Source organism: Anomaloglossus baeobatrachus, chromosome 3, assembly GCF_048569485.1.
Source record: "Anomaloglossus baeobatrachus isolate aAnoBae1 chromosome 3, aAnoBae1.hap1, whole genome shotgun sequence".
Taxonomy (NCBI): Eukaryota; Metazoa; Chordata; class Amphibia; order Anura; family Aromobatidae; genus Anomaloglossus; species Anomaloglossus baeobatrachus.
In genome coordinates, this window is record NC_134355.1 from 332,956,827 (window position 1) to 332,980,441 (window position 23,615).

Sequence of the window (23,615 nt, forward strand, 5' to 3'; positions counted from 1 at the left end):
CATTTCTCGTACGGCGCCCCTGCGCCGCTCGGATGCACTCTTTGTCCTTGTCGCTGGCCAGCGTAAAGGGTCACAGGCTTCCAAATCAACCCTGGCTCGGTGGATCAAGGAACCAATTCTCGAAGCTTACCGATCTTCTGGGCTTCCGGTTCCCTCAGGGCTGAAGGCCCATTCTACCAGGGCCGTGGGTGCGTCCTGGGCTTTGCGGCACCAGGCTACGGCTCAGCAGGTGTGTCAGGCAGCTACCTGGTCGAGCCTGCACACTTTCACGAAACACTATCAGGTGCATACCTATGCTTCGGCAGATGCCAGCCTAGGTAGGCGAGTCCTTCAGGCGGCGGTTGCCCACCTGTAGGAAGGGGCCGTTTTACGGCTCTATTACGAGGTTTTACTTTACCCACCCAGGGACTGCTTTTGGACGTCCCAATTGTCTGGGTCTCCCAATGGAGCGACAAAGAAGAAGGGAATTTTGTTTACTTACCGTAAATTCCTTTTCTTCTAGCTCCAATTGGGAGACCCAGCACCCGCCCCTGTTCCCTTCGGGCTGTTGTTCTTTGTGTACACATGTTGTTCATGTTGAATGGTTTCAGTTCTCCGAAATTCCTTCGGATTGAATTTACTTTAAACCAATTTATAACTTTTCCTCCTTCTTGCTTTTGCACCAAAACTGAGGAGCCCGTGATGCACGGGGGGTGTATAGGCAGAAGGGGAGGGGCTTTACACTTTTAAGTGTAATACTTTGTGTGGCCTCCGGAGGCAGAAGCTATACACCCAATTGTCTGGGTCTCCCAATTGGAGCTAGAAGAAAAGGAATTTACGGTAAGTAAACAAAATTCCCTTCTTTGCGCTCGTTAATCGTATAAAAAAGGATTTGCACACTACGATATCGACTGCGACGCCGGATGTGCGTCACTTTCGATTTGACCCCACCGACATCGCACCTGCGATGTTGTAGTGTGCAAAGCCCGCCTATCTCTTTTTGTTGGCTGCAGAATGTGCACAACATGGCACATGTGATAAATAGGAGAGAGATGTGAAGCAGCTTCAACAAGATCATCTAATTCGAAAGGATCATTTTGTTGTTCTTCTGTAGTAATATCTGATTGTTCCTCCGTTTCAGGAACAGGACTGTGGTTCCATCTCAAACTTACTCAATCTGATGTTCTCTTCTAGTTGCTGTTCACCTTCATTATTCTCATTCATCAGTTTGATTGCACTTATCAAATATGAAGTATTGTCAGTTACAATAGCAAGAACCTGTTATTTTTGAGTTTATAATCTTGAAGAACATTTTCAACTAAGGCTGCTTTCACACTTGCGTTGTTTTGCATCAGTCACAAACTGTTACCTTGAGGAATTACGGTATCCTGCAAAATATTTTGCAGGAATCCGTTTTTCCCCCATAGACTTCTATTAGCGACGGATTGTGACTGATGGCCCTGCGTTGTATCCACCGCGTGACGATCCACCGCGTGACGGATCAGTCGTTTACTGACTGACCGTCAGGTGGTAGGAACGCACACTGCAACGTTTTTTTTTTTTTGTGCAGCGGATCGTTTTTTTACTGTGAGCATGCGCACAGTAAAAAACAATGATGGACTGTAAATATAGCACCAGCAGCAGGAGCGATCAGCTGATCGGCCGGCGGCCGACTTTTGTGAACGATCAGCTGATCGGCCAGCAGCCGGCTTTTGTGAATGATCAGCTGATCGCCCTACAGCCGGCTTTTCTGAACGTCAGCTGATCGCCCCTCGGTAAAACAGTAAAAAAAAAAAACCAAAAAACAAAAAAAAAACAACAGATTTTTTTGCAGCATCAGTCACATCAGTTGTGCCACTATCTGCAACGCATCCGTTGCATCAGTCACACCACTGATTGTGACGGATGCAAAACAACGTAAGTGTGAAAGCAGCCTCAGGCCTGGAGAAACTGGCTGGTGTGATTAGCTTCAGTATCCTTTACTGCCAGTGTCTTGGTAAGATTTTTTTTGTCACAAACAAATCGAATGTTGACGGCAAAATAGTTCACTCTGTGACGTGTGCAGGTATCCATTTTAAGAATCCTGAAGTGTCTCTTAGAGTCTATTTAAGATCTTCGTTTTGGTTAAGGGCTTCTAAAATCATTAATTTTTTAACAAATTTTCTTTCCAAAGGAACACCAAATATGCAGGATATTTCTCCTTTAAGAGCTGTAAAAGCTGGTTGTGCAAATAATGATAATGGTGCGCCATCCTTGATAACAAGCTCTATGAGCTCTCTTTTAAGGCCCAGTCACACACAACCACTTACCAGCGATCCCGAAAACAATGCGACCTGATAGGGGTCGCAGGTAAGTCGCTGGGAGGTCGCTGGTGAGATGTCACACTCAGATCTTACCAACGATGCAGGAACAATACAGGTCGCAGTAGTGACCTGTATAACGATCTCAGCAGTCACTGTGACCCTGTCACACAGTGTCAAACACAGCGATGTGTCCTGCCCAGCAGGACATCGCCTTTGAAGAAAATGGCCTGGACCATTCTGCAACGACTAGAGATCTCACAGCAGGGGCCTGATCGCTGGTAGGTGTCACACATAACAAGATCGCTAACGGGATCGCTACTGCCTCACAGAAACCGTGACTCAGCTGCGATCTCGCTAGCGATCTTGTTATGTGTGACGGTACCTTTAAGTATATCTGCTGTCATTGTTACAGTAACTTTCTCACTTCTCCTTTGCCTGGTTGGGAAGTGCTGGGCACCAGTTTCTTGGGGCTGCTGGGATCTTTTTACCCTTCTCTGTAGAGGAGGAGCTTCACTACTTCTCATGTACCTAAAGTGCAGCACAGATTAATCTCAACTGAAAGCCTAGATCCTTTGATCAGGAATAGAAGACACAATTTATAAGACATTGTATAACTTTCCCAAATTCTTATGAAAAAATATTCAGCACATACTGCATTGAACTACTGTCCCCAATTTATTATATAATTTAAGAGTTGTAGTCAGCCCATTATATTCCAACTATAGCAAAATGGACATCGATTCAGACTTCACAGCCCTGTTTGCTACACCACAACTTTCACTCTAGTAGAGACTGAAGTAGGATTTATTGCAAGGTTCTAACCTACAGTCATGGCCAAACGTTTTGAGAATGCTACAAATATTAATTTTTACAAAGTCTACTGCTTAAGTTTTTCTAATGGCAATTTGCATATACTCCAGAATGTCATAAAGAGTGATCAGCTTAACAGCAATTACTTGCAAAGTCAATATTGGCTAAGAAAATGAACTTTAACCCCCAAAGCACATTTGAACAGCATTGCATTCCTGCCTTAAAAGGAGCAGCTAACATTGTTTTAGTGATTGTTCCATTAACACAGGTGTGGGTGTTGATGAGGACAGGGCTGGCAATCAATCAGTCATGATTACGTAAGAATGACACCACTGGACACTTTAAAAGGAGGCTGGTGCCTGGTATCATTGTTTCTCTTCAGTTAACCATGGTTATCTCTAAAGTAACACGTGCAGGCATCATTGCTCTGCACAAAAATGGCCTAACAGGGAAGAGTATCGCAGCTACAAAGATTGCACCTCAGTCAACAATCTATCGCATCATCAAGAACTTCAAGGAGAGAGCTTGCATTGTTGCCAAAAAGGCTCCAGGGCGCCCAAGAAGGACCAGCAAACGCCAGGACCGTATCTTAAAACTGTTTCAGCTGCGGGATCGGACTACCAGCAGTGCCGAGCTAGCTCAGCAATGGCAGCAGGCTGGTGTGAGTGCTTCTGCACGCACTGTGAGGCGGAGACTGCTTGAGCAAGGCCTGGTTTCAAGGAGGGCAGCAAAGAAGCCACTTCTCTCCAGAAAAAACATCAGGGACCGACTGATATTCTGCAAAAGGTACAGGGAGTGGACTGCTGAGGACTGAGCTAAAGTCATTTTCTCAGATGAATCCCCTTTTCGATTGTTTGGGACATCTGGAAAACAGCTTATTAGGAGAAGAAGAGGTGAGCGCTACCACCAGTCTTGTCTCATGCCAACTGTTAAGCATCCTGAAATGATTCATGTGTGGGGTTGCTTCTCAGCCAAGGCAATCGGCTTACTCACAGTCTTGCCTAAAAACACAGCCATGAATAAAGAATGGTACCAGAATGTCCTCCAAGAGCAACTTCTCCCAACTGTACTAGAGCAGTTTGGCGCCCAACAATGCCTTTTCCAGCATGATGGAGCACCTTGCCATAAAGCAAAGGTGATCACTAAATGGCTCATGGAACAAAACATAGAGATTTTGGGTCCATGGCCTGGAAACTCCCCAGATCTTAATCCCATTGAGAACTTGTGGGCAATCATCAAGAGACGGGTGGACAAACAAAAACCAACAAATTCTGGCAAAATGCAAGCATTGCATATGCAAGAATGGACAGCTATCAGTCAGGATTTGGTCCAGAAGTTGATTGAGAGCATGCCAGGGAGAATTGCAGAGGTCCTGAAGAAGGGTCAACACTGCAAATATTGACTTGCTGCATTAACTCATTCTGTCAATATAACCTTTTGGTACTCATAATATGATTGCAATTATATTTCTGTATGTGATGTAAACATCAGACAAACACAATTAAAAACCAGAGGGCAACAGATCATGTGAAAATATAATTTTGGTGACATTCTCAAAACTTTTGGCCATGACTGTAGGTGAGCATCACTTGTCCGGTGCTCCTGATTCGTAAAGAGGTATACGCTATGGATCTCATCTTTATAGCTGATGACTGCATGGCCATTATAATTATTTTATTTAATTTTTTACCCCTTTTAAATGTGTTACAATGACGTGCAGTGTCTCCAGACTTGTGTCTCATCAAGCAAATATGGGATGTCATTGGCTGGCAATTGTAAAGGGAGCTGTCAGCAGTGGATCTTGATGATTTGCGTGCCCAAGTGCATTCAATGTGTCATAATATTCCTCAGACAACTATTAATAAAATTCATTCATTGATGGCAGCCAAGTCTCATGTAACTGTATTTCTGTGAGCAGTGCTCATATTCGTAACTTAATAAGTCGAGATGTTTTGAAAATTTTTTTTTCCCATTATTTGCACATCTTTAACATATCTATGAATTTTGAGATATACATAATTCCATGACTTTTCCTTCTTGGTGTTGCATTTTCATTGTTGTAAAGTATGTATATATTACTATATAATTTTTTTCTAAGTCCTCCCTCAACTCACTCTCTTTAGAATAAACAGTAAAAGTAACACGTGAGTGATTAGATGAATTCATCATTATATAACAATCATATATTTGGTAATGTCATGAGCATAACACTTTTAACAATACATTTTTGCATTGTTAATGATGTTTAGTGTATGCGGTAAAAACTACAGAGGAATTGCTTTTATATCGAAATTAACAGAAGTTTAAGCTCTAATGTGTGTACTGTGTATATATACAATTTGCTAAGTTAAAAAAAATGACACTTCCTACCAAAATGATGTTTGACCTCCAAAATGCAAAGAGGAAAATGTTAAAAAAAAGATTTGGGCCCTCAAGCGAAAACTATTGTGACCCATTTGGGGTTGCCTTGATTAATTCTGGACAGACTCTGTAATTTTGAAGAAATAAGTTTTGTTTGTCATTTTTAATTCACATTCCTTTATTTGCTTCACAGAATTTTCCATCAAAAGATCTTTTGCATTGCCAGTCCAAAGATGTGATTGAAGCCCACTTTATGTCATCTGTGAAGGAGGCTGATGCTTTAAAGCACAAAAGTCAAGTCATAAATGAAATGCAGAAGAAGGATCACAAACAACTATGGATGGGTTTACAGAATGGTATGTATTCCCCTGACAATGTGTTATCCATAGCTTGGTTCTGAAGAGCCCCATGTGAATAGAGAGGTGTTCGTTCATGTGCACTACCCCTCCATTCGGGGACTTCCAAAGATCAGCCGATCACAACTCTTAAATATTTGATGGCTCCAGTAAGAATGAATGGGGCAGCAGTGCATGTGACCAACTACTATTCCCTCCAGACAAGACTGTACCACTGTTCTCGATATTGGTCCAGGTCCTGGCAGTTGGACCATTAAAAACTGGAAAGTTTACGGAAACCCGACGGCCAGAATGAGCGTGAATGGGGCTTTATCACCATCTTTTCAATTGCATCGAGGCACACGTTAGGGTGCCCCCATCCCCTTTACTCTTCGCCCTGGCCATTGAGCCCTTTGCTATAATTATTAGAGCTCATGCTGGTATACAGGGGTTTTAGAAGGGACCGATAGAAGAGAAAATTGTGCTTTACGCGGATAAACCCTATTATTTTTAGCAGAGGCCTCGTTGTCCCTGAAGGTGGCAATGAACGTTATTGGCGATTTTGGCCGTTACTCGGGTTTAGTGATCAACTGGAACAAGTCAACACTGCTTTCGGTAGATGGGAATCGAGACAATGAGCACATTTATTCGGAGTCTGGGTTAAAAGTGGTTTTCGGAGTTTAAATCCCTTGGCATTAATATAATGGGGAAGGTGGGTGACGATGAGAAATTAAATCTTATCCCGGTGTTGGAAAAATGTCAAAATAAGTTGAGTGTGTGAGTAAAGCTGCCGCTGTCAGTGGTGGGACGTACTAACTTAAAATGATCTGGAGTCCACCATTACTGTATATGTTGCATAACTCTCCAGTGTGGATCTCACAAAGGTATTTTTACAAAATTAATTGTCTGTTCAGGGAACTGGTCTGGGGCAAAAAGATGCCACAAGTTAAGCTAGAGCTACCGCAGAGGGGGAAGGGGGGTCTGGCAATCCCTAAAAGTATTTTATGGCTGCCCAACATATTAGAGGCTGGAATGATCCGGGCAGGGGTGGCATACAACAATTACTTTTGGAGCAATTTCTTAACTCCGAAGATTTATATGGGGTACTAGAGGCACGAAGATTTATGCTTGAGGGGGAGAGTACACCAACTTTGTTAGTGCACGAAGTGTGGTGGAAAATAAGAATCATTCAGAACTTGCACGGTATCTCCCAATTTAACTCAGTTTGTGTTACCCCAATGATCCCGAACCCGTACAAATTGCAAGGATTTACTATGTGGAAAAGAAAAGAAATATGGGGATTCAGTCATATATTGGGGGAAAATGGCATGTTGAAGGAATTTGTACAGCTACAGGGGGAGGTTGAGTTACCTCAACAGGAGTTCTACAGGTATTTACAGTTGAGACACGCATGGCGGGCAGGGGGTCTCTCAAAACAAGATCATAAAATAGAATTTCTGAGGTTAAAACTTATTAAAAATTATCATTAAATTATTAATTGTCCCATGCCATGTAGTTCTGTGCTCTGTAACCACACACTCCCCACTGGTTAGCAGCTTTCTGCCTATGCACAGTATACACAGAAATTTGCCATCAGTCATGGGTGCGGGGCTATATGGAGCTCAACAGGCAGATCGGCAGCAGATAAAACTGTGTTTTTTGTCATAACTGACACACCCAGTGAGTAACGCAAGGATGAAATCAGGGTCTCGGCCCCTACTTTATGCTGCAGTTAGATTACATAGCAAAATCTGCTGACAAATTCCCTTTAAGAACAAATTCATAAGAGAACCATCTTGTTTGTAAACCAGGGACCACCTGTAAGGCCTGGGTGTTTTCAGTTGTGGGACAGCAGTGCAGGCCCTAGATATAGCCATTTAATCCCGTTTTCCTAACAGTGCTTTTAGTCTGGGACAGGACAGGTTGTGTGTGGACGACCTCTTCACCGCCACGAGGAATGGTACAGACTGTGGTATGTTTTCAGGCTGGTAGGCTGAGGAGCCCTGATAGCAAGGTATAAGTTTAGGTAGTGGCCAGACAGGCAAGGATTTATTCTCTTCTGTGATATACTTATTTTTCTATGTGCCTAAGAAAATAAAAGCTTATGGACAGTTTTTAAATCTGATCCACTATGATGAAGTAAGTTCTTTGTGTGCAATATATCTGTCTCAGAAGATGGTGATTCCATGTTGTCAAGGGTCCGTAGGTGGAAACGATTGACTGGAATAAGATTTGACAGACGTGATACAACATTTACAAATAAGCATTCGCCTTCTTACTTGGTGGATACAGTGACATTTCTTTTAATCCAGCACTTAATTCCAGAAAAGCAATGTGAGGAATTTCAGGAAATCAGAAAAAATGTAACCAGAGAAAAGCAATTAAGCATTTTCTCTAAAGAGATCGAATAGCAGATTGTGTATTACTTAACATTTCATAAACGTCTGTAGCCTTAATAATGTTCTGTGACTTCTAGGCTGCACAGAGGACCAGGGTCATGTGTGAATCCCAGCAATTGTTCTTCACCATATATCCAGGATTTCTACATTCATACCTTTAGGATAGGTCATCAATATCTGAGAAGTGAAAGTGCGACACCCTGCCGATCAGTTGTTTTCAGTACCAGCTGCCTGATGTGCTCAGCTATGGAGCTGCACAGCTCTGTCAACGGTATAGTGGCCACAGCTGGCTACTGTACATCCGCCACCTATTGATTGGGGAGAGGAACAGCTGATCGGTGTCTCAACTTCACTAAGGGTCAGACGAATGTATATTCTCTAATCCAAGAGAACCTGGCCATTTATGTAAATCACACTCTGATCCAAGTTTGATCCAAGTGTCTCAGATGAGAAGATGGAATAAAAATTCTCCATTGAGTTAGTCCATGAAAATTGGACTACATCCGAGTGCAGTCTGATGTTTTCAACGGACCCATTGATTTACATGGTCGAGTGTGATCCAAATATCGGATCAAACTCCAGCATAAAGAAATTGGACATGTGCTTGGCCCCCTAGAATAACATTGATCAGAGTGTGATCCGATGTTTTATCAGATCATACTCGGACCAAAAATTGAACTGAGTGAGCCCTTAAGATAGGCTATGAATGTAAAAGTCCTGGATATCCCCTTTAAATCCCTCAAAGCTCCAGCTGTACAGTGGTGGCTTTCCTATAAGAGTTAATTTTTCTGCTGCAATCGTATACTGTAGCTATGTGACCACTGCAGTTGATCAGTGAACCGCACCGTTGGGTTTTTTTTTGTTTTTTTGTTAAAACAGCTGCCCCCTCCACCCACACCCCTGCACATGTTGTATTCTGGCAACGTAGTTAATAGCCTTTTCTGTTACATAATCTAGTTTTCAATTAATAGCGTATTCTCATGTATGCCTTTGTTTTGTGTATACAGCTCCTGTGCAGTTATAGACTGTGAACTAATCACTGTGTATGCTGCACTTTCAGGCATTCTACCATTGCCTTAAATTGCCATTAAAGGGAATCGGTCACCAGGTGTTTGCTACTCCATCTGAGAGCAGCATAATGTAGGGGCTGTTGGGCAAATAGAACAGACATCAGGTTGAAATGATCGGCAATTAGCAAGGCAATCCCTATAAAGGAGCAGTTCTGCAGGTGGTGACAACAGACCATTTCTCTGTTCTCATCCTTTTTAGCAGCTGTTTTGGTCAATTTTGCATTTTGTCATTGCTCTAACCTCTAGTGGTAGAATGAGGCGGTGTCTACAACCCACAGAAGTTGCTCAGGTAGTGCAGCTCATCCAAAGGCCTCATGTGGCTCAAGTGAGTCAGCAGTTCCTGCATGATGAAGCCATTAATGCTATGGACTGGTTTGCCCATTCCCCAGATCTCAATTCAATGGAACACATCTGGAACTTTGTTTTGTTCCATCCACCAATGCCACGTTGCACCAAAGACTGTCCAAGAGTTGACTGATGCTTTAATCGAGGCCTAGGAGGGGATCCCTCAGGAGAAAATCATCAGAAGCATGCCGAGGCTTTGTATGAAGGTCATACTGTTACGTGGAGGCCACACACACTACTGACCCATATTTCCTTGTCTTGAGGCATTTCCACTGAAGTTGGATTAGCCTGTAATTTTATTTCCCACTTTTGATTTTGAGTATCGCTCCAAATCCTGACCTCCATGGGTTATTAATTGTGATTTACATTGATCATTTTTATGCTTTATTGTTCTCAACGCATTCTACTATGTAATGAATAAAGATTTGCAACTGGAATGTTCCATTCATTGAGATCTAGGATGGGGTATTTTAGTGTTCCCTTTATTTTTTAGAGCAGTGTTTGTGTATGTATATCTATGTGTGTGTGTGTGTGTGTGTATACCGTATTTTTCGCTTTATAAGACGCACTTTTGTTCCCCCAAGTTTTGGGGGAAAGTAGGGGGTGCGTCTTATAAGCCGAATATACGGGGGGGAGGGTGTGTGTGTATATATATATATTTTTTTATATATATATATATACTGCAGGGTCTGCTCTGGACCGCTGCTGGGGGCAGGTGAACGCTGCGGGTGGCAGCGTTAGATCTCCTGCTCCCGCTCATATAATATGCACAGCCGCTGTCCATCACCGTGGTGCTGAAACCGCACCGCAGTGACGGGCTGAGGGAGCAGTGCATATTATATGAGCCTGCGTTCCACTGTGATGGCACATGCCCCCCTGTGTTAGATATGGCCCCCATGCTGCTGCTCATCCTAAAATAAAAAAGCTTTACTTACCAACTCCAACGTTTCTCCCCGGTGTCCCTGCTTCCACTGTGATCAGGCACGCAGAAATGATATCACTCTGCTGTGCCGAAAACATGACCGGCACCAAGAACCAGGAAGTGGAGGAACAGAAGCAAGGAGGGAGATCAGCGCTGGAGGAGGTAAGGAAAGAGTGTTTTATTTTACTATGGGCAGCAGCATGGGGGCGATATCTAACACAGGGGAACGTGTGCAATCCATAGGGGGCCATAGGCAGCACAGGGGAACGTATGCAATCCATAGGGGGGCCATAGGCAGCACAGGGGAATGTGTGCAATCCATAGGGGGCCATAGACAGCACAGGGGAATGTGTGCAATCCATAGGCAGCACAGGGGAACGTGTGCAATCCATAGGGGGCCATAGGCAGCACAGGGGAATGTGTGAAATCCATAGGGGGCCATAGGCAGCACAGGGAAACGTGTGCAATCCATAGGGGGCCATAGGCAGCACAGGGGAACGTGTGCAATCCATAGGGGGCCATAGGCTGCACAGGGGAATGTGTGCAATCCATAGGGGGCCATAGGCAGCACAGGGGAACGTGTGCAATCCATAGGCAGCACAGGGGAACGTGTGCAATCCATAGGCAGCACAGGGGAACGTGTGAAATCCATAGGGGGCCATGGGCAGCACAGGGGAACATGTGCAATCCATAGGGGGCCATAGGCAGCACAGAGGGACGTGTGCAATCCATAGGGGGGCCATAGGCAACACAGGGAACGTGTGCAATCCATAGGGGGCCATAGGCAGCACAGGGGAACGTGTGCCAGCACAAGGGGGCTATATTCAATCTAAGGGGGCCATATCCAGATTAAGGGGGCTAATTTTAGGATGGGGGCTATGAGGGACATATACCCTATATGATTTGTTAGACGGACACTGGCATTATAAAATGGACCCCATTTAACATTAAAAAAATATTCTCTTTTCCTTCACCAAATTTAGGGGTGCGTCTTATAATCAGGTGCGTCTTATAAAGCGAAAAATACGGTATATATAATATATATGTATATATATATATACTGTATATTTCTTTTTGCCAATGTATGTAAAGCGCTGTGTAATCAATAGCGCTATATAAGTGAATAAATATTCTTATTATTTTTGTTGCAGTGATGGGATTATCCAGCAGTGGACACCTTGTATAAGTAGCAGCAGCTACATACATGTTGTATCTGCAGTAGGAAATAATCTTCATGTTCTTGAACTTGTTTCACTCATTGCAGTGCTTTTGCAGGACTGTTCAATAGCGCTGCTTCACATAGAAACTTTCCACATAGTCACAGCTTTCCCTTTGAAGATGTTGGTGTATTTTTACTAAGTGATCATCACTGTTTACAGTATTCTTTTAATGACCAATGTTGGAATATTAGGTATTCTAAGTGATTAAAGAATATTTTTTTCATTGAATCTAGAGCTTTGTGACACTTTCACATGGGTCACCTCTTGACCTTTTCCACACCTTATCAGATGTATTAATAAAGAGAAAATATAAGAAATGGGCCAGCTTCTAGGTTCCGAGAAGCATTGTAAGACCGGTGAAAGCATGTGGGCTTTGGATGGCATTTGGTGTCTTCCATCTGCTAACAAACAGTGACTCAGATGAGTAGTGACCTCCATCTTTCTGTTGCAGTATGACAGATTACGTTTCCAGGTGCGGCAAAGAACTATACTGAAAACGTACTCATTTTGATGGTGGTTTAACCCCTTGATAGTATCAAAATGACATTGTATTTTATATAACTTTGCACTAATCTTTGTAGTAATTTCACTACTATTAACCCCTTAACAACATGGCGATTTTGCGTTTTCATTTTTCCTTCCCTTATTCCAAGAGCCATAACTTTTTTTTTTATTCACATAGCGATATGAGGGCTTGATTTTGGCAGGATGACTTGTAGATTTGATTGTAATCATTCATTTTTTTCATTGAACTCACTGGAAAACAGGAAAAAAAAATCCAAGTGCTGTGTACTTGTGCAAAATACATAGTTTTGTATTGTTTTTTCTGTGCCATTCAGTATATGGTAACAATGATTTGGTATTAATATGATTCTCCATTTTATGGTGATTCCAAATTTAAAATTGTCCTTTTTTCAGTCAATGGAACTGTTTTAGAGCTTGTCTTTTATATCTTGAGCTATTGTTTTAATGATTTGACATTTTGATTGCTGCTTTGGTTGTGCTTTGTTGAGTTTTTGCAGCAATCGCAAAACTGGACTGCTTCTGGTATGTTCTTTTTTTTTTTTTGTTATGCTGATTACCGATCATAAAACTGTGATCAAAATATAAAATTAACCTGGACTTGGAGATGCCAAATATGTTTATTTTATTTAAATGGGAGGGTGAAGAGGTGTTTTTTATTTATTTACACAATAGTCCCCTTTGGAACTTGAACATCCCATCGTATGATCATTCTGTATTACGCAATATGATAGTTTTGCAGTATATGTATTGTTGTCCGTAAAGCGGGCTTTACACACTACGATATTTCTAGCAATTTCTAGCGATATCGTACGCAAAAGCACCCGCTCCCGTCGTGCATGCGATATCGTGTGATCGCTGCCGCAGCGAACATTATCGCTACGACATCGTCACACGTACTTTCCTGGTCGTCGTCGTCGCTGTGACTGCCGATCAATCCCTCCCTCAAGGGGGAGGTGCGTTCGGCGTCACCGCGACATCACTAAGTGGCCGGCCAATCAAAGCGGAGGGGCGGAGATGAGCGGGACGAACATCCCGCCCACCACCTTTTTTCCTCATTGCGGGCGGGAAGCAGGTAAGGTGAGGTTCCTCGCTCCTGCGGTGTCACACACAGCGATATGTGCTGCCGCAGGAATGAGGAACAACATCTATAAACACCATTAACAAATTTTGGAATTAGGACGACCTCTCCATGGTGAACGATTTTCACCACTTTGGAGGACGTTTAACGTCGCTGGTAAGTGTTACACGCTGCGATACCGTTAATGACGCCGGATGTGCGTCACTAACGACATGACTCCGACGATAAAACATTAACGATATCGTAGCGTGTAAGGCCCCCTTAAATGTGTATTACCTCATCCCATCTGACTGCATAGCTAAGAGAAAAATTATGCAGTCAGATTGAACTTGCAACCAATGAGAGAGTGGCCATCTCCACCAATCTTGTAGGAGAACTGAATGGTATAAAAGGGCCTTGCTTCTGTCACCAGGGTTAGACTCTCCATGACCCCAACTGAGGAGCTTCGGTTCCAGCTGGGGCAATTAATGAACTGCTTCACTTAAAAGAAGAATTCTACATCATCTCAGCTGAGGATCTTCAGTTCCGACTGGGAAAAATAGAATTGCTTCACTTTGGCTGTTCTACAGTATTCCAGCTTAGGATTCATGGTCCTAGCTAAAGGTTCACAGAACTGCTTCCTACGTTTGCCGCTATCTCTTCTCAGTGGGTGCCCGCCAAAAGCAGGGAGCTTCTTGACTGGGATAGTTAGCTCTGGAAGCCCCGATGACTCTAATACCTGGCAGGCCAGCAGAAGGGTGAGACTATAATACTTGTACCTTCTTGTGTTCTTGCTGGGAATATACAATGAGTTTTAGCTTGTTGATGAACTAATAAAGTCTTACCAATGTGTGGTTCACTCACCCTGTGTTGCCTGAGCAGTGTTTTGCCCATAGCGAAGGAATGCAAGCGTTCAGTGGGATGAGCCCTGGTCCGTGCAGTCTTTCTGAAGACAGCCAAGCCAGCAGACGAGAGCACCCACTGACCCTCGTATCGCCACATGGGGGTCTTCAGCATACCCTTAGGCTATCATGGCAACCCATTGTACCCTGGAATCGGATCAGCGCTTGTTATGCGCCCCCCCAGCTGCGCACTGTAAATGAAACTCACACATTGATATCAGCATTTAATGAATTTTCAGCTGCTCAGCTCATTTTCTTCTGCTGCTGTTAGAGGAAGATGAAGGCTGAATAGCACAGCCATCATCTGCCATCAGTAGTGCAGAGTCAACTTTTGAGCCTACTTGAAAGACAGGTACGGCCAACAAGATGTGCCAGTATGTCATATATCAGGAAAGAGTTAATTTACACTCAATATTGAAATTGCAACATTGATTGGTAGACATATTAATGATATATGCAAATGATGACAAAATGCAAACAAGATTTTCAAAACCTCCTGATTTATTCAGTATCTATGAGCAGCAATATCAAATCCGCTGCTGGCAGCTTCCTTTGCAATTGCTGACCAATGTCACTAGGAGACCAGTTTGGAGTTTGCTTCAGGCCATTGTACCTAGCTTAGGCCATGCAAGCTGCTAACAGTGCCAAGAGCAACATGCGACATGACTTTACCTGTTGAAAAACGGCTACAGGGCATTTTGGAGGAATGGATGTACACTGGTTCCACAACCAAATCATTGTAACCTGTAACACCAAGCTGTTAGTGTACCTGGAACAAAGACAAGGTGTACCTGGAACAAAGAGGGCTCCAGCTACTGTAGAGGGCTCCAGCTACTGGAACAAAGAGGGCTCCAGCTACTGTACATTATGCCACCTTGCACCATAATCCCAGGGATAGGTCCAGTGTGCTGTTCTTTTGTGAAAGCATCTTCCTAGTGTTGCCCACCTGGTCTGCAGACCAATCTTTGGCTATTACTGCATTCAACTTAAAAGCGGTTCTCCCTGTTAAAGAAAATAGACCTTCATTCCAGTGTCCATTGGTGTCTTGGTCTGCCCATGATAGACTTTGAGAACTTTAGCAAGAGGTCAATACAAATACCTGTAGCTGGACTTCTGAAATGTATCCTAATGTCCTACCTTATGATGGTTTGTGTAGACACTAGCACTATCTGCTAGGTATGTGACTTCCAATTTTACTTGCAGTGCAGAATGGGTGATTTGTGGTATGGCTATTTTTTCATAGTGTTGTAGGAGCCATTCTTCATGATAGTGTCAGACCCCATGTTGCTCATAGAACTGTGAGCAGCCTACGTGAAATGTGTTGCCATGGTGTACAGCATCAACAGACTTGTCTCCCTTAGAGGACAATGTCTGTTTGATTGCAAAGGGAGCTGCCATCAACTGATCTTGATGATGTGTGCCCAAGTATATTCAGCATGGCAGGACATGCCTCAGACAACTATTAATAACCTTCTTGGTACCATAATATGTGTAAGTGCAGGGATATCTGCACATGGTAATCATACTCATTACTGAATAATTGAAGATATTTTGTATTCCCCCCCCCCCCCCCCCCATCATTTGCAGACCATTAATATGTCTTGATCCTGTGATTTCCATTAATCCATGACATTTACTTCTTGGTGTTGCATTTTTAATGTTGAGAATTGTAAAAAAACAAACAAACAAAAAATTTAGTTATGGACCTAGCGATGAATGGTCTCTCAATGTCGCATTGTGATAATAGTATAAAAGGTCCATTTAAAATGCCACCAGTAGTCCATAGTCTGTTGCTCTTAGGCTGTTAATTTTGCTTGACCCTTCATTGTATCCTTAATGAAGATTACCAAACGCATGTCCATTACAAACACCTGGGCTTGATGCCAGCTAACAATTCACAGCTGATATCAACTCCAAAAATATTACACCGGTTGCCACCGAATCAGGGCAATCAGCAAGAATCGAACAAAGCTCCAAAATTGTCTCTTTTAAAGGGGTTATCCGGCTTATTTTGATTTTTTTTTTTTTATTTCCCTATTGGGCTACATTGGGGCAGGTAAGTAGATAGTGACCACTTACCTGCCCTGCTGTCAGCCCCTCTTCCCAGGCTCAGAGCGGTCATGTGACACTTGTGGCTTCCGTGAGCTGAGGGGAGGGGCGTGGCGGCGGCTGCCCATGGTGTCACTGCCAGCACCGGGCCCCCTGCTCAGGATCGCACATTCAAATGTATCGGCATCACAGATGCCGATACATTTGAAAGCACTGATGAGAGGGAGCGCTGCGCTGCTTCTCATCACTGCCTGTGCAGTCTTGTCCCGCTCCCTGCCAGCCCCGCAGCAGCCCGCACTGCAGTGTGTCAGTGTCTGCCCACACTGCAGTATCAGCAGCTTCTCACACTGCAGTGCGGGCAGCCGCGGGGATGATGAGTGCTGCTGTCAGGAGGTTAGATGAGATAATTACCTGCTGTGACGATCTCCTGTACTCCTGACGTCAGCGCTGTCACTGACTTCCATTGCCCGCCGCGTTCTCACATCAAGTCTTGCGGGCGGCCCATGACTGTCACTAGCGGTGACGTCACGAGCTCCCGCGATTCTTCGCTGTGAACGCGGCAGGCATTGAAGTCAGTCACAGCGCTGACGTCAGAGTGCAGGAGATCGTCACAGCAGGTAATGATCTCATCTAACCCCCTGACAGCAGCGTTCATTATCCCCTGCCGTGACCTGGACTGACCTAATGATGTTAGCTCAGGTCACTGCACTACTCTCCCAGCCAATGGGGAACATTCTGTTCTTCATTGACTGGGACAGTGACTATGGTATGGATCGTCATGGAACCCCCTTATTGGATTACGCCGGACCCGGATTTGATTGTTCTTTTCAATAAATTGGTGAAAGAGGGAATGTGTTGGGGAGTATTTTTTCAAATAAAACTTTTTTTGTTTTCAATTTTTTTTTTTCCTTACTGACTGGGTTAGTGATGTCGGGTATCTGATAGATGCTTGACATCACTAAGCCCAGGGCCTAATGCCATGTGACATTACACATCTGGTATCAACCCCATATATTACCCCGTTTGCCACCGCAACAGGACAACGGGATGAGTTGGGGAAAAGTGCCAGGATTGGCACATCTAATGGATGCGCCACTTATGGGGCGGCTGTAGCCTGCTATTTTTAGGCTGGGGTGTGTCCAATAATTGTGGACCTTGGCTGGTGATCCAATTTGGGGGGGACCCCATGTTTTTTGTTTTAAATTATTTATTTAATTTAAAATAACAGCGTGGGGTGCCCTCTGTTTTGGATAACCAGCCAAGGTGAAGCCGCCAGCTGTGGTCTCCAGGCTGCAGCCGTCTGCTTTACCCTAGCTGGTTACAAAAGATATGGAGGACCCTACGTCGTGTTTTTTTAATTATTTATTTTTAGGCTCAATACAAGGCTAAGCACCCTTTAGTGCCACATGAAAGTCACTAAAGGGTGCCAGCTTAGAATAATCTGGGCGGTAAGACATTATATATGTCTTTCTCATATATCTATCTGTCTATCCCTCTGTTCATTCATTCATTCATTCATTCATTCATTCATTCATTCATTCATTCATTCATTCATCCATCCCTCTATCTCTCTGTCTATATCTATGTATCCATCTCTATCTACTCATCTATCTTTCTTGTTGCTTCCGTTTTTTGCGGTCCGCAAAAAAAAGGAAGACACACTGATGACACACACATGGACCGTATATGGAACGGAACGGATGTCACACTAATGCCACACGGATGCATCCGTGAAAAAAACACTGTTTTTTGTGGACCGCAAAAACGGAACGGTCATGTGAATGTAGCCTACATGTGTTCCCTATGGGGGTAGGGGTCGGTACAGAACGATGGTGGGGGGGTCGGTACAGAGCGCCATGTGTGTGGTGAGGGTTGCAGAGCCCTATGTGGTGTGGGGTGCATAGCCTGATGTGTGTGTGTGTGTGGGCTATTATTTCCAATGCTGTAGTGATGAGAGGTCAGGTGCTGGGGCAGAATACTGACAGGGAATGTGTGTGCAGAGGGAGGGCCGGGGGAGGGGCTAGACACTGAGGCCGGGCAGTGCCAGCTCTGACTGTCAGGTTTAGCACAGGAAGTGGTCAGTTTGCTGGAGCTGAATGTAAACAAACAGCTGCATAGAATAAAGGAATAATTCAAGAGGAACAAAAGTTAGAAAACAGAAAATAACAATGTAGGGATATTTTATATGACAATACAGCACAGATTAGCTTACCAACATTTTTTGAGTTTATGCCGGACAACTCCTTTAAACAACTCCACTATTGGGGCAGCTGCAAGCTGCTAATTTTAGGCTGGGAGGGGCTAAATAACCATGGGCCTTCCCGGCCTGATAATGCTAACCCGCAGCTGTCTGCTTTACCTTCGCTGGTTATCAAAAATAAGGGGACCACACGTCTTTTTATTTTATTTTGTTCCCAGCAGTGTCCAGTCATTTTCCCCATGTCGAAGGCTTGTTGATAGGCTGCGCTTCAGCCAATGAACAAACTTTATTCAGCATCCAAACTCGACCATGCACTTCCGCGAGAAGTAGTTAGAGCCCTGGACACTAGGTGTCCGTACGAACCCGGAACTTTACTGTTCGGGTTCGCACATCCCTAATAAGGAATTAAAAGAAAGCTATAAAGGAAAAAAATGAATTGCTTGTTGTTTTTCATAATGATTATTTCCATTCTGCTTGTGGACTGTTCCCAGAGATTGTAAGTAAAGAGCGAAGGCAATTGCTGTCATTATTAAGCTTTTTCCCAACCCCCTCTGATATGTTATGTGTAAACTTAATATACATATGTATTTTAGTTTCAGACTAGACAACATCCACTGTCAGATGACAGTATTTACCGCAGTAAAGCTGCTTTCACATATTCGGTTTTTGCTGTGCGGCACAATTCGGCACTATGCAGGAAAACTGCATCCTTTTTTTTGCCACTGGGTGCGGTTTTTCCACGTAGACTTTTATTAGCGCCGGATTGTGCCGCATGGCCTTGCGTTGCGTCTGTTTTTTGCCGGATGCGGCATATTTTAGCCGATGCGGCGGCTGGATGAAACGTTCAAGTGAACGTTTTTGTCTGCGGCAAAAAAAACGCATCGCGCTGGATGCGGCGCGATTCGGCGCGATTTACAATGCAAGCCTATGGGTGGCAGATGCGGCGTCCTGCCACCGGATGCGGTTTTTTGACCTGCGCATGCTCAGTATCAAGCCCCATCCGTCAAAAAACGGACGGGCCACATGGAAAAACTTTTGCAACGGATCCGTTTTTTTCGCCGCATCCGTTGCATAGGTTTTTGAGCCGGATTGTGCCTGATGCAAAAAAACTGATGTGTGAAAGCAGCCTAAAGTGGGCTTTACACACTGCGATATCGGGACCGATATCGCTAGTGTGGGTACCCGCCCCCATCTGTTGTGCAACACGGGCAAATCGCTGCCCGTACCGCACAACATCGCCCAGACCCGTCACACATACTTACCTGCCCGGCGACGTCGCTGTGACCGGCGAACCGCCTCCTTTCTAAGGGAGGCGGTCCGTGCGGCGTCACAGCGACGTCACTGAGCGGCCGCCCAATAGCAGCGGAGGGGCGGAGATGAGCGGGACGTAACATCCCGCCCACCCCCTTCCTTCCGCATAGCGGCCGGGAGGCAGGTAAGGTGAGCTTCCTCATTCCTGCGGTGTCACACGGAGCGATGTGTGCTGCCGCAGGAACGAGGAACAACCTCGTTACTGCTGCAGTAACGATTTTTGAGAATGGACCCCCATGTCACCGATGAGCGATTTTGCACGTTTTTGCAACGATGCAAAATCGCTCATTGGTGTCACACGCAACGGCATCGCTAATGCGTCCGGATGTGCGTCACCAATTCCGTGACCCCAACGAGTTCGCATTTGCGATGTCGTAGCGTGTAAAGCCCCCTTTACACAGTAGATCAAATCCCAGCTATGTTCCACCACATTGTGCATGCCACCTGAATAGGTCAAGCTATTGTCCTGGGTGCTCTTTATCACTTGCAGATTTAGCACTTGTAAAGTTATTCACACATGGGATGTTTATGCGGCTGAATTTTCACAAGGATTTACCTGTAAAAAAAATCTGCTGTGTATTATTTAGGAAATTTTATCCACATGATGCATGGGACATACCCAGTGTATATTAACCAACATATAACAATAAATTCACTGCACTCGATTTGTAAATTTGCCAGAAGGTGAAAAAACATTTATTTAATCATGTGATCAAGCAACATCCAACCCACCTTCTGGCAAATTTACAAATCGAGTGCAGTGAATTTATTGTTATATGACTTCAGGGCATTGCCCTCTTTTCACGTGCACCGCCAGCCTCTTTAAATTGAGTGCAGACCATTGTTATGTCATTATATTAACCAACATGGCAGGTTTAAAAGCCGCAGCTTGCCAAGTTACTCATTGCAATGCAAAGGGCCAAATTTGCGGGAAATTTTGCAGATTTCCCATTTTTAAGTAAACCTCAGCAGATCAGGCCAGTGTGCACGACACTAAAGATATCTAGATTATACTGCTTGTGTCTCTAGGTTGAACTCGTCTGTTACTATGGGAGATTTTTTTTTGTCACATTTTAGAAATTGTTGACCGACTTTCTAACACAGCACATGAAATGTTCCTGAAACATATAGAATAGCTTATGAAACATCTTTCGAAAACTTTCAAAAGCTAATTTAGATCTCTCGGCTGTTTGCAAAAGAGAAATAAGAAAAGTTAGCGAAACTAAGATAGTGTTCTTTTCAGTTTATTTTCTTATAAAGCTCACAAAGAACGTTTTCGTTCAGATGTCATCATTTCTAATGTCCCAGTGAAACCCTGTCAATGACCTCCGAAAAAAGAGAAAAGAAAGTAGCATTTGTGATAACTGACTGACAGTATACGGCTGCATCTGCTGATGATTATTTTGAAACTGTTGATCAGTTTAAGTTTGGGTTGAAACAGAGAGAAAACATTTACATTTCTGCAGTGTCTGTTCCATTCCTGATATCCATAAGCAAATTATTTTCAAGGTCAAAGAAATGTTTTCCCCCCCTGTGATGGGGTCCTTCTCCTATATCACACAATCAACAGAGCGATAAATGAGTGAAAAATCCAAAGAACATTTATTCCAAGCAAATCAAATGGTCCATAACATAATCCACCATACAGAGGATAAAATTAGTCCAGAAATATGAATATAATCCAATAAGCGATAAATGGCCAGGTCTCTTTGGGGAGACGCAGCTTTTCCCTCAGAGGTTCAATCTTCCTGCTTCACTCTTGAAATTCTCAAACAGACTGCCTCATCCCCCAGGTAAGCAAAGAGGTTAGGTGGACTGTAGGCCCCCTCCCTCACACTTAGGGACAGATGCGCTTCAAGGAGTTATAACCCTGCAGACAATACAATGTACACACAAGCAATACAAAAATAATGGACAGTGAACCACGCCTAAACATTAACCCACACAAAATGGTACATAACACACACTATCACATCCCCCCTTTTTACTTAATTGCAAAACAAACCCTTTTAAGTGTTACTGGGTAGGGATTATGGCCTTGTGCAGCTACTAGGATTACACTTAGGCTAAGGACACGCGACAAGTAAAATGGAATGAGTGGAATGCGATAAAAAAAATTGCATTCCACTCGGGCCAATATTACTCTATGGGGCCACTCCCATGAGCGATTTTTTTTCTGAGCCCTAATCGGACCAAGAAAACAATCGCAGCATGCTGCGGGTGGAATCAGATTCATTTTCTCTCATACCCATACAAGTCTATGGGTGCGAGAGAAACATCGAACTGCACTCCTGTGTACAGTGCGATATACGGATCAGTTGACAATGGAGGAGATAGGGAGATTAATCCCTTCCTCTCCTCCGCAGCACCTGACCTGTCCTCTGCAAGATCGCATCACAGTGGCATGACACACAGCTTACACTCCAGCAGAGCGGGAGCCGAGTGTAATACGATGCACTCGTAATAGTGCTCGTGTGGCCCCAGCCTTACAAAAATTATGTGTAAACCACATAACAATTAAATTTTCTTTATTAAGTCACAAAAATAACATTTATTAATGGAAACCTGTCAGCAGATTTTTAGTCTGCAAATAAACACCATCTATGTCAAGTCCCTATGATGTTGATGACATCCATACCTTAGTTTTAGAAGTCTGTGCCTTTCTTTTTTAAAGAAATCCATTGGTGTATTTTCAGATAATTGAGCCGCAAGTACAGGAAGCTTGTCCTGCACTTAGTTCTCCTTTCTCACGCCCTCTTTTCCCGCCTGCCTCCTGTTGGTGTCTGACAGGTCACTCTCCTCTGTGACCTGCTCAAATGCCCGAGATCTTGTGCAAGAATTCCCTGGTTGTGAATCATTCCCCGTCAGGTCCTGAATACTTTCAAGAGGCAGACTATCGATCTGCATATGCAGTTTTATTCTATTTATGTAATACTACTGTGTTTTGTTTTTACATTTTTATTTTATTGTTCCTTCAGTCTCATAGAAATGACTAGAACAATGGCCATGCATGCACCCTGCCACTCTATACACACAAGGGACTTGGGGACCTCTGTTATTGGAATTGCTGGGTGCGCCCAGCAGTCAGGTTGATATTCAATGGATAAGTGATAAATGAACTTAGTGGAACAACAACTTTAAGGGACATTAAAAAGAATCCATCAGCTTTTCTGACATCTCTGTTTTACTAAATACTTGGATCTCATATGAAAAAAACCCATTGTGGATCATATTTTCTCAAAAGTATGTAGTGCCATTCCTCATGTTGTGTTTCCTTACAGAAATGTATTAAAGTGAACCTGTCAGGTGCAATATGCACCCAGAACCACGAACAGTTCTGGATGCTTTTCTAAAGATTCTTTATAATAGGCTAATGAGGCCAGCGACTAGTCGTGAGGGCATTACTTCCCCCGACTAGCCGCTCTCTTAGCATGTTAGTATGCCCACGGGGGCGTGCTAACATGCTATTTAATGCAGTGTCACCCGCGATGATGCTTGTACCTATGTCCGCGGTGAACGCTGAAGCTGAATACCCTGCACTTCTGGTCATGCGCCCTAGACCTGTCTGAAGCTGGGACGCGTACACCCAGCTTCATACTGCGCAAACTGGAAGTGCGGGGCATTCAGCTCGGCGTTTCCCGCGGACACAGGTACACACAACACCACGGACACAGGTACACTCATCACGGTCAGACTTCATCACGGCTTCAGAGAGGTCTACTGCACATGAATGGAAGTGCCCGGCATTCAGAAGCGCGGTCACCACAAACACAAGTACGCACATCACCGCTGGTCTGTGTTCAGAAATTCCATGCACACGTTGGTTT

The 23,615-nt window shown here is 43.9% G+C and overlaps 1 protein-coding gene across 2 annotated transcripts in view; it reads left to right on the forward strand.

Moving 5' to 3' along the window:
- ATG5 (autophagy related 5) overlaps positions 1 to 23,615 on the forward strand; it is a 256,782-nt gene that overhangs the window by 72,947 nt on the left and 160,220 nt on the right. For both annotated transcript variants that reach the window (XM_075340076.1, XM_075340077.1), the window contains exon 5: positions 5,647 to 5,809. In XM_075340076.1, coding sequence (XP_075196191.1) covers positions 5,647 to 5,809 — 163 coding nt within the window. The remainder of the gene's footprint in view (positions 1 to 5,646; positions 5,810 to 23,615) is intronic.